The sequence below is a fragment of the Rhineura floridana genome, chromosome 6 (genome assembly GCF_030035675.1).
Source record: "Rhineura floridana isolate rRhiFlo1 chromosome 6, rRhiFlo1.hap2, whole genome shotgun sequence".
NCBI classification, from domain to species: domain Eukaryota; kingdom Metazoa; phylum Chordata; class Lepidosauria; order Squamata; family Rhineuridae; genus Rhineura; species Rhineura floridana.
Genome location: NC_084485.1, coordinates 151,150,972 through 151,164,895, shown reverse-complemented (window position 1 = coordinate 151,164,895; position 13,924 = coordinate 151,150,972). Strand labels below are relative to the sequence as shown.

The following is a 13,924-nucleotide window of genomic DNA, read 5'->3' as shown; positions in this document are numbered from 1 at the left end:
ATCTACCTGTGTCCCCTAATTTCAGTGGAATTTTCTTATGTTATAATGTGTCTCACCTGTTTCCCACACCTCATTTTCCTGTAGATCATTGTGGGCATGCTTTATTTCAGATCCCACGGCTCCAGAAACGTCCCTTGTTTTGGAAATGTTGATCCGTAGAGATTAAGGTGCTGTTGACCCTTTGGGAGCAGGAGCGAAAGATATGTGCCCCCCCCCTTTTAACGGATATGCCCCCCTTCAAAAGGCTGTCTCTGAATAAACTATGCTGTTAAAATGCCAACATGATAATTTAATGGCGAACCAAGTTATACATAAATACATTTTATGTGGTGCTAAAAAAAGTATTGCATATTTTCCAACCCCCCCCAAATTTCCATATTTGTTTTTTTAAAAACATAATCCAGAGAAAAACATCCCCCCCCCCCACGGCTTCCAACATTCCAGAATTTTTACATCTGGAATATCCACAGGTTCTCTGGTTTTCGAGTAACTTACTAACATAGCCACCCCTCTGAATTTGCTGTGTATTTCCAGTTATCCTTAAAACAGTCTGCCATGGGAGACCAGATGTCATAATAATTTTGTTATTAATATCTTTGAACCCCCTTATATTATAAATGTTTTTAGATTTTTTATGTTCTTTTATGAACTTCTTTGAGCATCTTTTCAGTCAAAAAGGAGTGTATAAATAATTACAGATGAATCAAGGCAGAAACATCATGGCTTCCCTGTGACCATGTAGTGATCCCAGTTCCTCTCACGAGTGCATTTCTGTTATTTCACACATCCCAAACAACCCTATTTTTTTTTTAAAAAAATGTTTGACACCACTAAATGTTTGAAACTTCATACTGTAGTTATAATGTGGGGGAAAATACTGAGTTTTGGGTGCATGGGAAATGGGGGCTTTGCTCTAAGACCAAGATGAAAATTCTACCCTGAGCATTTTCCTTCATTTGGCTCCAGCCGATTGAAAAGAGGTAGTAACTTAGGAGAATCAGTGGGGTCTATGTGGATAGAGGGTCTGTTTTTAGCTTGTCAGTGCCTGGGTGTTAATGAGGATGAAGGGGTGGCGGGAGACATCATGTATCTGGTGCTCTCTTTAAGGTTTCTGAAGGAAGGATGAGAAAGAAAATATAGTTAATCAATATTAATCAATAATATATTAATCAATTAACTTTTTAGCCTTGGAAGAATACATCCCAAGTCTTGTTAGCAGCTTACACTTGGCTCTGTCGTGCCCAGGATGGGAGGAAATGACCGAACTCGTGGGTGTGTTTAATTCTTTCTTTATTAAGGAAATTACAACATTGAATTTACTGTGCTTCATGCAAACCTCTAACTCACTAGATTCCCTAACTATCTAATCCTGCAGCATTGAAAGAAAGTTGACAGAGCGAAGTTTTCCCGCCTCCCCATCACTTATGAAGGAGGGAAGCAGTCGTGCAGCCTAGTGCTCCTTCGGAGTGATCCCCCTCCCTCCGCCTTTTTCTGCTCCTCCCTCCTCTGCCGTCTTCGAGCTCGAGGGGAGGGGGGCTCCTTGGGTCCCTCTCCTTCCGAGGTACTGAAGTCTCTATCCCGTGGGGGGGGGCTGGTGAGTGGAAACTGGACACCGGCTTCTTTACGAGGCTGCTGGGCTGAGGAGGGGTTACGTATCCTCTTCTCTCCGACTCCTCCTCCATCTCCTCTCCCCGCTGCTCGAAGGGAGACGTGAGAACTGGCAGGGATGATTCCCGGGCCGTTGGAATCCCAAGGTCTCTCACTGTAGACATCTCTCTCCCCCCTCCTCTTCACTCCCCAGCTGCAACTCCTGGAATTCCAAATCCCCCTCCCCACTCTCTCCCACATCGTGTTCAGGATCCCGATCCAAAGTCTCGACAGGCTCTTTTTTTCCAGCTTTCTTTAAAGGTCTTAGAAGATCTCTCAAGAAAGCTGGAAGTGTCTTTCTTGAGAGACTGGAAGCATAGTCGTTCTTCAAATGGCATTTGCCACCAGTGGAGAGATCAGGACTGCTTCATCTCTGGGAGGAATCAGATCTCCTTCAAGCAGTAATTATACTGTGGGCATAGGGTGGGAAAAGGCTTGATTCCTGTGACATTGTCATACACTGCTGAGGAACAGGGATACTCTATTTAATAATAATAATAATAAAATTTTATCTGTGAGTCGCCTATCTGGCCGAGTTAATGGCCACTCTAGGCGACGTACAATAATACAATAAAAATACAATATAAAATCAAAGAGGACCACCATTCATCTCATACCACTCTTCCAATTAATAACAACGGTAAAAACTAACCCATCCCAGAGATCCCGTAGGCCTGCCTGAACAGCCAGGTCTTCAAGGCCCGGCGGAAACCTATTAGGGGAGGGGGCATGGCGAAGATCGAAAGGAAGGGAATTCTAGAGGGTGGGGGCCATGATCGAAAATGCCCTCTCTCTGGTCCGCACCAGCCTCGCTGTTTTAACTGGTGGGACCCAGAGAAGGTCTTGTGTGGCTGATCTCGTCAGGCGGCATACTTGGTGATGTTGGAGGCGCTCCTTCAGATAAACTGGGCCGAAACCGTATAGGGCTTTAAAGGTCAACACCAACACCTTGAATTGGGCCCGGTAAACAACTGGTAGCCAGTGTAGATCTACTAACACCGGAGTGATACGATCATGATGACGGCTGTTCTTAATCAAACGTGCCGCCGCATTCTGTATCAATTGTAATTTCCAGACCGTTTTCAAGGGTAGCCCCACGTAGAGCGCATTACAGTAGTCTAAGCGAGAGGAGACCAGGGCATGTATCACCCATGGGAGCAGATGGGCAGGAAGATAGGGTTGCAGCCTTCGTATCAGATGTAATTGATACCAAGCTGCCTGGCTCACTGCCGAAATCTGAGCCTCCATGGACAGCTGGGAGTCCAGAATGACCCCAAGGCTGCGGACCTGGTCTTTCAGGGGTAGACTTACCCCATTGAGCACCAGGTCTATATCTCCCATCTTCTCTTGTCTCCCACGAGTAACACCTCGGTCTTGTCGGGGTTTAGTTTCAGCCTATTCCTTCCCATCCATCCACTTACGGATTCCAGGCACTTGGACATGGTGTCCACAGCCAACTCTGGTGAGGATTTAAACGAGAGATAGAGCTGAGTGTCATCCGCATATTGGTGGCACTGCAGCCCAAATCTCCTGATGATGGTTCCCAGCAGCTTTACATAGATGTTGAATAGCATAGGGGAGAGGATAGAGCCCTGTGGCACTCCACAAGTGAGAGGCCAAGGGTCCGAAACCTCATCCCCTAATGCCACCCGTTGGTGCCTGTCTGAGAGATATTTGTGAATAGTTTGCGAGTACTATGTACATGTGTACCAAAAACCTTCAGAGGGAAAGTTGTGTTAGTTTCATAGACTTTCATATACTTTGTTGATTTTCCTGGTGTGATAACAAATAAGGTACTAAAGCTAGAGTTGTCATAGCACTGCGATGCTATTTCCATTGTTTGGAAAGAGAGGTGCAGAACTGCTATTCTTACTGTCTCTTCTTGCTTTAAAGACCCAGACAAAAAAAGCGTTCTGGTGATGGTAGGGGAGAATACAATTACCCGTATCTTAGAATCATAGAGTTGGAAGGGGCCTATATGGCCATAGGGTCCAGCCCCCTGCTCAATGCAGGATCCAAATTAAAGCATACCCAACAGGTGCCTGTCCAGCTGCCTCCTGAAGGTCTCCAGTGTTGGAGACCCCACCACCTCCCTAGGTAATTAGTTCCATTGTTGTACCACTCTTAACAGTGAGGAAGTTTTTCCTGATGTTCAGTTGCAATCTGGCTTCCTGTAACGTGAGCCCATTATTCCATGTCCTTCACTCTGGGATGATCAAGAAGAGATCCTGGCCTTCCTCAGTGCCTTAGTGACATTGAACTACTGCAACATGCTCTATGTGAGACTGCCTTTGAAGAGTATTTGAGTATATGAAAATGTAGCAGCAAGGGTCCTTGCTGGGGCTAGTTGCATGGACACATTTCTCTAATGCTTTACCATCTGGTTTCAAGGATCCTCTCAAAGTGCTGGTACTGTTTTTTATACTTATTTTCCTGTAGCAGACCACCTGCTTTAGAGTAAATTTATTTCAAAGGTGCAGCATCAGCAACTTAAGAGTATTATACAACCACGAGAGTGGCTGTATACTATAACCAGCATGGATTTTTTGCATTCCACAATGTTAAATTGAAAATACCTACCATGCCATTCTGATACTTCCCATAAGCTCATTTCAAAACAAAACCTTACAAAATGTATAGTCCTGAACTCAGAATCACTTACTTAACAACCCTCTAAGTTTTCATGGCAATACACACAACATTCAGAGAGAATCGAGAGTTCAAAGTATAAAACAAGAGGGGGAAATCCAGACCCCTGGTGGACTTTTTTCTGTCAATGGCCTCATAATTTGTTGAAATTAATTAAAAATCAGCCATGTTCACAGAGTAGCTGTAATCCTATTACTGACCTTACCCCATACTCTGACCTTCATCTTCTGCAGTTTAAAAGTTATAAAAATGCATGGCTGATTTTTAATTTAAGAAATTCAACATTGAAGTCTATTGTAACGTTGGGCATGCTCAATAAGAACCAACTGGCAGTGTCGTCAAAGCCAGACTCACAGCTGTTTGGCTTGGCTAATCAGGACACCACACCCATGTCAGACCTTTATTTCACTTTAGACAGTCATTTAGAATCCTGGGAAGTGTAATTTGTGCTGAGAGTTGTTAGGAGACTCCAGTTCCCTTGACAGAGTGGTTTACAGTCAGCCCCTCTTCTGGGGATTATAGCTCTGTGAGGGGAAGACTCGGCACCCTTCACACACTACACTTCCCAGGATTCTTTGGGGGAAGCCATGACTAAAGTGAAATATAGGTCTGGTGTGGATGTGGCCAGGGACAGCTTTGGTATAACTTTGGGTGGGAGGCTACATGTGCCTGCTGTCGAATAAAAAGGTGGGGAAACCCTGAAAAACAATGATACTGTTCACAATGTTTTCCATTTGGAAAGGAAAGGGGCTTCCCCTTTGCCCAGTGCACACCCACCCACCCAATTTCCCCCTTCCTCCCAGAGGCACATGTTACCAAATTCTTCCAAGCTACACAGGAAGTGGATTGAACTGTGAAAAACCAACCCAAATTGTGTTTGCATTTTTACAAATTTATAGGGCAGTACAATATCTCAGAAAGGCGGTCAGGTCTCCTGCTCCCCTGGTGCATTTGTTATAGCTGTCCAGTTTCCCTGCATTTTAAAGTTTGGTAGAAACATGTCCTTAAACCACAAGGGTTTTTTGCCTATTAGTGAATATTTCTGAGGACTGCAAGGGAGTTGGGGCTCCACCTGTTGGCTATTCAGCTACTTAGCTACTATTAGCATGAAAGTTATTGCTTAAACATCCCTGCTCTAAATTGCTAACTATTAATTGGTGAAATATTTTCTGGCTTGCCCTTAGCTTTATGATCTACTCAGAAAAGGTGAACCATCACTACACATTGTTTTTATAATGGTTTCAAAAACAATGTGATTTAAATTAAGACTGGGCAGGTAGGAGTAATATGTAGTGAAAACAGGCAGTGGGAAGAGTCCTGGCCTGTGATGGACGTGACATGTGGCTGCTTTGGGAGACATTTCCAATCCAGGAGAGTTAGCTGCAGAGTGGCACTTGGAACATTTGAGAACTAGGGGAAAATTATATGCACGTTTGTCTATATGCACTTATCTGTTTTGTTGTCTTTTAAATACCTTGCAAACTACCTTAAGGACTTTATTTAATAAGTGGAATATAAATACTCCAAACAAATAAATAAAAAGGGTCCCCGTATCTGTAATAGTTAAGTAGAACAGGGAAGTTCAGTGAATGCAGTTTCTTCATCCCTGAATAAGTTGTGCCTGTTTAAATGCCCGCTCTTATACACTCTGAAAAGTGCCTATCCTTTGCATGTGGTCACCCTAGCTGAAATTGTACTTGTGTTAGATATAGAAACTATCTTCAAATGGCTCAGTTGGGCAGTGGAAAAAGTTACGAAGGAAACTGGGGGGATCTCTGTTCTGAAGGTATTTTAGAGGCTGAAAGAGCATCTTTCAGGAATAGAGTAAAGGTACAAGAATCCAGCCACTCCAAGGGAAGAGTTTCAGTCCAGATCTGAGGTGGACAGACCTCTGGCTTGTGGGATCTACTTATTGTTTTTGTTTATCAGAGCCAGTCAAAAATGCAGCTTAGGGGCAGAAATGGTCGCAGTCACCTGCTGCACCCCATGAGCCATACACTGCAATTGTATGCCTATGTAAATACTAACCTACATCTGAGTTACTATGGATCAGGGATTCCAACATCTCCTCCTCTATTTTGAATGTTCAGGCATGAGTGCCATTGCTTATGTAGCCAAAACAGCATAACCCACGCACAAGAGGGAGGTATCAGCAGGTTTATGGGAGCACCAAAGTTCTAACCATCTTTTTGCAAAAAACCTAAGGCACAGAAAAAAACCCGCCCCAGTCCAATGAGGAAAAAGTATACTCAGTGGCCACATAATACAGAGTTACTGTTGGGGTGTGGGAATGGAGTATTGTGGCGGAGGGCATGGCTGACTGGAACATTTTGTTGTGGGTCCCACTTGTCAACCCCTAAAAATGCACTGTAACTGGCAGAGCTATGTGTTAGTATTTGAGTTGAATACTGGCAGTTGAGTTGAATACTAGCTGAATGGTGACAGGATCCCTGTTGAAGGATCACACTTTATGGTGGATATAATCACACTGAAACTCTGCCTTTAGGAAAATAAGAAAGCTTACATTTGTTGTAGGAAATACATACTGGATAGGAAAGATCCTAGTTCTAGCTAACTAAAGCTGGAGATGCAAAGAGCCATGCTTGCTCTTTCACCTCTGCAGGAGACAAAGGAAAGGTGACTCCAAGAAGGGAGGAGCAGGAAATGAGGTCAGCAACCCTAAGAGCACCCTATCTAGCACCTGAAGGAAGATCAGCACAGGTTAGGTCAGGTCAGAAAGACAGTCTAGGAAGTTTGGAGGTTCCCCTTTATCTACCGTTTCCCATGTAACCCCCCCCAGCAAGCTGAGTTGCATCCCAGCACTTCCAACACTACACAGACTTCCCAATCTCATGCAAAGCTCATCCTAAACTGAAGATCCAAGTCTTAAGAAATAAAACCAGCACAAATTTTACACTCAGGCATTATGAGAATACCAGACTTGCTAACTAAACTCTCATTCCTTCATTCATGCACAGAGAGTTTTTCTGTAACAACTACATAAACTTTCACACACAGCTGGGGTTTTGAGGAAGTTTCCAAATCAGAGGATGTATGTGCTAATTTGAGACCTAACCCTTTTCCATTTTAGAATTCAGAACTGGAAACCTACAAATATAAGCATGTAGTAATTGTAATATAAACATGTAGTTATTGTACAGAACACCATTTGTAATTGCCCCAAAGTAAACATAGGGAAAAAGCCAACATAAATTGAATTGCTGGCAAGGTAATTTCCCAGTGCTTTATTTGAGTGGTCCAATGGGCACAAGTGAGACTATGCTGGAGCTAGACATTGGAGATGCAATTTTTTTAAAATTATTTTTGGATGAAATATCCCTGTTCCATCATTCTCCAAAGTGCTTCATTCTGCTCCCAGATGCACATAAAGTATAAAATGAAATCCAGTAGGGAACCATGACAGTCACACTCAACCTGAAATCTATTAACCGTGATTGAGATTCTGCTCATCCTTGGACTAGATGACCCCTGAGGTTCCTCCAATTATATTGTATGAAACTACATGATAGTCTGAAAAGCAAAGTCTATCAGTTTATTATTTATGTCTTGCATAGATACTGGGCTAATTTGAAGCTGTGGTTTAAGCAAAAGATCAGCAAAGAAGAGTTTGACCTGGAAGCACGGAGGCTTCTCACACAAGATAATGGTAAGAAAAATGCATCTGTGGTTGCCCCCGAATTATGGAATAGTCTCCCCGATGAGGTTCGCCTGGCGCCTACACTTTTATCTTTTCGGCGCCAGGTGAAAACCTTTTTATTCTCCCAGGCATTTTAATCTTTTTTTAAGCTTTTAATGTATATTTGGTTGTTTATTGTTTTAATATTTACACTCTACTGTTTTTGTGATTTTATTGTATTTTATCCTATGTTGTGCACTGCCCTGAGAGCCTTCGGGCTGTGGGCGGTATATAAATTGAATAAAATAAAATAAATAAATAATCTGAGTTGCCCTATCTTTCATCCATAAAATCCATTCTTAACTTGGGTTTAGCTCCAGTGCTGTGCACTAAGCAGCATCTGAGTCAGGTTTAGTTGCATCAAAATGATTCAGTTATAGACAGGCCATGGGAAGGTTGAGCTATAGGGCACTCAAACTGCACCATAATCAATGGAGACACCATGTAGCCACCCCTTTGGATTTGGAGATTTCACCAGGATTGCTCATACACTCTAAGCGTATCTTTGCAGTAGTCATAAGGGCTCTGTAGAAGATGAAGGCTGAGATGATGTTGAATTATATGCACAATATCTAGTTATGTGCTCACTGCACAGACTCAAAGAGCATCTTCTGTGCTACTATATGATGCTAATACAAACGCATGTTTTGTTGTAAAATGGCTTGCTGTCATCTGTATGTGAGCTCCCTCTTCTCTTTTGATAGTGCATTCTCACAATGACTTCCTGTTGGCTATTCTCACACGATGCCAGATACTGGTTTCTGCACCTGGTAAGTCAACTATAAAAAACTCATGCAAACAGACTATAGAGCTTTAGCAGCAGTTCTGATGTTCATTTCATGCTGCACAAGTATTTTAATATCTCTATGGGTGTTATTTTAGCATGATTAGATACATGCTGATTCAAGCTGGTATAGCACAGTGGGGAGGGAGAGCCTGGCTGAGAGTCCAGAGTCTGTGAGTTCAAATCCCCGCTCATGTCTCCTGGGTGTAAAGGGCCAGCTAAAGATCACCCCACAGTGAGTGGCTCAGGGTTTACGTGCCCTGCCAGCTGTGTAGCTATGGGCAAGCTGCATAGTCCCAAGGAGCCCAGTTGCACCCCAGCTGGCAGTTGCGGACAAGGGGCTGGCTTGTGCAGCTGTGGCAAGCTGAGCAGGCCCTAGCCAGCTGGGGAGGACTAGCCTTAGAGGGCGGTAATGGTAAACCCTCTCTGAATACCGCTTACCATGAAAACCCTATTCATAGGGTAGACATAAGTCGGGATCAGCTTGAAGGCAGTTGTTATCCTTATCCTAGATGCATGCTGAGTTCCTGTCTGTTTCACTTCCCAGAAACAGACAGAGTCGATTCCTTTTCCAAAATAGCTTTCTTTGAAACTTGGAAATTGATATACCTCTCATTGTTCTAAAGTCACATTGGCAAGGGTCTTAAGGTTGCTATTGGTAAGTAACAATAATAGCAGATGTATACTGGGGATTGGATGGGACCGTGAGCAGATACAAGTAGAAAAAGGGGTCCATTTCTTCCATTCAGCCTTGGCACTTTGAAATTTACTATTAGAATTAAGCACACGGTATCAGCATTCATGTTCTCCATGGGATGATGTAAACAGGGCAGTTGCAGCTATTCCAGGATGCTTCCTCAGGCTTCCCCACCCTAAATATCTGCAAAGAAGCAGGAGAAGGCGATGTCAGGCTTGACTGACTGGTTGGGAGAACAACAGTATGTGAACAAACTCCACACAGTTCCCCCACTAGTAGGGATGGAAAGATCTGTCAATTTTGGTTCTCTCATTTTCCAATCTTAAATTCAGATCTTCACATTTCTGCAGCAATTTGTGATTTAAAAAAAAAATCCTCATGAAAATTCTCCTGCATTTTAGTGTGAATTTCTTCTATCACATCCATTTTTGTAGGCAGTTTTGACTAATGTGCACATTTTTGCAAGCAATTTCTCAAAAATATAATGCATTTTTGTATCCTATATTTATTTTTATGCACACTTTCCCTTGATTTCCTTATCCATGAGATCCAAGAGAGCTGCACATAGTTCCTGGGATAAGTTGATATAGCTAGAATCCCTGACCTACATTCCTGTCTTCTTATTAGTGAACAGTGTCTCAGCATTGCTCTTGCAGCAGCTTCTGCCCACTTTAGCTCACAGTGTCTTCCCAGAAGTACAACAGGATGCAACGTAGAGAAAAATCTACAAGTAGGCAATAAAACTTCCAGAGTGTGATACAAAAGACTAAAATGTAAGATAATTTTTTTCATGAAAAATGGAGGAGGTCATTTAGACTCTTTTGTTTTCTCTGTATGGTTGTCAATTTTAAAAAGTAAATTAAACTTCTAGATCCAAGAGAAGGTGCAGTTTTTGTTTATAGGTGGACATGGTTTTCCATTGAAAGTATGGCTGGATTTTTTAAATGTGTTCAAAATACTAGTCTGTTAAAACATACTTGGGGTCAAGGAAGATGTGATGGGGCAACTATATTTTGTTGTCCATATTTCTGTTCCATTTACGTATAAATGGAGATCTGGTTTTATCAAAAGAGGTGTGCAGATGAGCTGAGCTGAACCCCCTTCCTAAACTGTCACCCCAGTTTTTCTTTCTGTACACACCTTCAGTAGTAGAAGTGAAGTGGGCTGGAAAGAAAAGTGTCTGGAGCAAATAAGGTAAGTCGGGGAGAGTTCAATTCCCATCGCATGTACCTGTTTTAATAAAACCTGCCATTATACATGAATAGAGCAGGCATGTGATTGATGTGTTCAGCCCGTCAGTCTGCTCCAAATGTCTGTGTGCTGCCAACCAGTTCCTCTCCTTCAAACCCCATTTCAAAGCATTCCTGTTCTTTGGAGGTCTTTGGCTCAGTCCCTCAGGCTTTGTTCCCAATGCATATCAAGCCTCAGTTTATTGTGTGTGGTCACATTTCCCCCTCTTCATGGATTGTGTTCAGTCTCTGTTGTATTTCTCCTGCCCTTGAGTCTAAATGTAAGCTCCTTGGGACAAGGAGTCTTTTTAAACTTTTATCGTGTGGACTTGACAAAGGCAACAATTTGTACATGGGCACCAGGAATATATTCTGTTTTGTTAAAAAAGTTCTTTGCCTCCACGGTTGCAGAGATAAACTTGAAAACATGAAGAGAGTGTCACTGATAGGCTTGGTTACATGCATGTGAATAGTAAGCACCACATATGGATGATGTCGTCGAATCTTGCACTGTAGTCAGCCCTTATTATTAATTATTATTAATGCAGTATTATTATTAATGCAGTATTTAAAGCATATAGTGCTTTACAGGGTAGCATAAGCAAAAGACTTAAGTTACCCTTTCTGATACTTTGCCCATGTACAAATTGTTGCCTTTGTCAAGTCCACACGATAAAAGTTTAAAAAGACTCCTTGTTATGTTATGTTATGTGATACTTTGCCCATGTTCAGATTGTTGCCTTTGCCAAGTCCACACGATAAAGGAAGCTTGTTCAGGGCTACATAGCTTTTCTTTGACTCTCTCATTCACAAAACAAAATAGGAGACAGGAAGAACTTTGGTAGTCGACCTCTCTTTCATGTGCTGCTTCTCTTTTTGTTTAGACCTGAAAAAGAAGTGTGTCACCTCTTTGTGTCAGTTCTTTTTTCCCCTCTTTCAGATTCTGAGTTCATCTCATGTTGTATTTTTCTGTCACAATTTGGCAGGGCATGGGAGAGAAATGGTGGGAGCGGTTATGTAAGATGTGTGCAAAACTCTAACAACTGAGGAGATGGGGAAGACTAAATTAAAACCCAAGAAGTGTCTCCATGTACTCTGCAGATCTCAAATAAACAAAGAGTGACTTAGGTTGCAACCCTGTGCATACTTAGCTGGGAGTAAGCATCATTGAGCATAATGAAACTTACTTCTGAGTAAATATTCATAGTATTGTGCTGTAAGTGGTGAACAGCCAGGTAGGCAGAGGTGGCTATAAAAATCTGCAAAAGGATAGAAGGAAACATAAACTGTGGCACAACACAAGTACAGAATAGAAACCAGTTGTAAGTTACAATTGTGGGGTTGGTTTTAAGTAGCTGAGGGCTGTGATCCTATGTATGCTTAGTTGGGTGTAAGCCCTACTGAATGCAGTGGTTTTTACTTCCAGGTAAACATTTATAGGTTCAAGCTGCAATTTGAAATTTAAGTCCCGTTGATTTCAAGTAAGTGTGCTTGGAATTACAGTCTTAAATGTTTTTTTAAATCCCATTTCAGAGGTTCAGGCATAAGTCTGATCCTGAATTGTTAAGGAAACAAAACCTTGATCCTGTCCCTGTGTAATATAGTTGGTTTGTCAGTTGACACATACAGAACATTCTCTGGATGTTCTTCAGGCAGTAAAGTAGAATGCCTGTTGTGAAAGTGATTAAAATCCTCCTTGGAGCTTGCAAGAGAAGATGCCACTTTTCTCTTTTTTGATGCGTGAGAGTACCACAAGTCAAAGAAGCAAGGGATCTGTTTTTCTTTCTTTTCAAAAAATGCTTTTGTTATTTTCCATGCAAGATTTAGCCTCTTTCCCTTACTACCATCATGCCCTGCAGCACACTCTGTTTATTTATCAAGAGTCACTGAGACTCACTGTCACTCTCTCTGTGTTGTTATATTGTTGCCCTTCCATGTCCATAGAGAGTTTTGCCATAATACAGAAGATGATATAGTAGGAAACCTTGGTGGTTTTATGTTATCTCCTGGTTCTCATCACCACAGCTTTCTGCAAGTTGCACTCCATCAGAGTAACCCTGCTCTGTTAGTATAAGAATATAAGAAAAGCCTGCTGGATCAGGCCAGTGGCCCATCTAGTCCAGCATCCTGTTCTCGCATTGGTTGAGCAGATACCTATGGGAAGCCTACAAGCAGGACTTGAGCACAACAGCACTCTTCCCTGCTGTGCTTTCTAGCAACCGGTATTCAGAAGTACACTGCCTTTGAACATGGAAGCAGAGACCATGCCAAAAGTAAACAGGGGTCACCAACGTTTTTGGACTAGGGGGCATATTTGAAATTTTGAGTACTGAGGATGTCAGTAACAAGATGGCTGCCATTGGGGGCATAATACAAAATGAGAAACAGTGAAGTCATTGCTGCTTCTCCCCCCCCCCGGGACAACCTCATGTTTACCATGGAAAGTCAGCTGTGTCCTGCTGGTCCCAGTTGTGGAGATAATGCTGTCAAAGACACAAGAATCCTGTTTTCCCCAATGCCAACCCTAAACCAAAGCCTAGGCTGCCATCCTGTACCCACCTGCATGGGACTAAGCCCCATTAAATACAAAGAGACTTACTTCTGAAATAGACATGTGTACTACTGTACTGTAAGTTAACTATACAAGGAGTTCACAGCAGGAGACACATCTAAGCCTCTTTGTAAAGTTTTCACATTTTGCATTTGCCATTTGGGGATGGGATTCTTTAACATTCACCCAACGTATTGTGTAGCAGTATTTGCAGAAAATAATTTCTAGGGAGTACCTGATCTCAGACGAACCCATCACAGGAAAGATGCATCCTGGTTGCTTGTTTAAAAAGAAAAGGCAAACTACAGAGATAACAAAGACTACTAGAAATTAAGACAGAAGCAGGAAAAGTACACTAATGGGGAGATAAAAACAGAAGCTTTTTGGGACCCTCAGGGATTCCTATTGTCTGGTGTCAAAGCAACTCGCTTATTAATCATAGCTCTGACTTCACTCACTGGCTAAAAACACTGACAGATGACAGCAACCAGGCTGGCTTGCTTCATAGAAAATGCTTAGAAGGATGCCTGCACATTTTTCTCCATAACTTTCTTTCTATGAGGGCTAGACACTTATTTTTTAGAGATGAAAGGTCAGAGTTTGGGGCCCTTCCTGAGTGTACCAATTAAGGCCTTTGGGGACAACCCTGGTCTAAAATATGAGAGTGTAA

At 42.4% G+C, this 13,924-nt stretch overlaps 1 protein-coding gene across 3 annotated transcripts in view; it reads left to right on the top strand.

Moving 5' to 3' along the window:
• Positions 1-13,924, top strand: part of TADA1 (transcriptional adaptor 1) — a 28,623-nt gene that overhangs the window by 491 nt on the left and 14,208 nt on the right. Inside the window, exons 2-5 of one of the 3 annotated variants that reach the window (XM_061634091.1) lie at positions 111-167; positions 1,186-1,272; positions 7,872-7,963; positions 8,698-8,763. In XM_061634091.1, coding sequence (XP_061490075.1) covers positions 1,247-1,272; positions 7,872-7,963; positions 8,698-8,763 — 184 coding nt within the window. In that variant the 5' untranslated portion in view covers positions 111-167; positions 1,186-1,246. The remainder of the gene's footprint in view (positions 1-110; positions 168-1,185; positions 1,273-7,871; positions 7,964-8,697; positions 8,764-13,924) is intronic. The other 2 variants (XM_061634092.1, XM_061634090.1) reach the window with 2 other exon arrangements.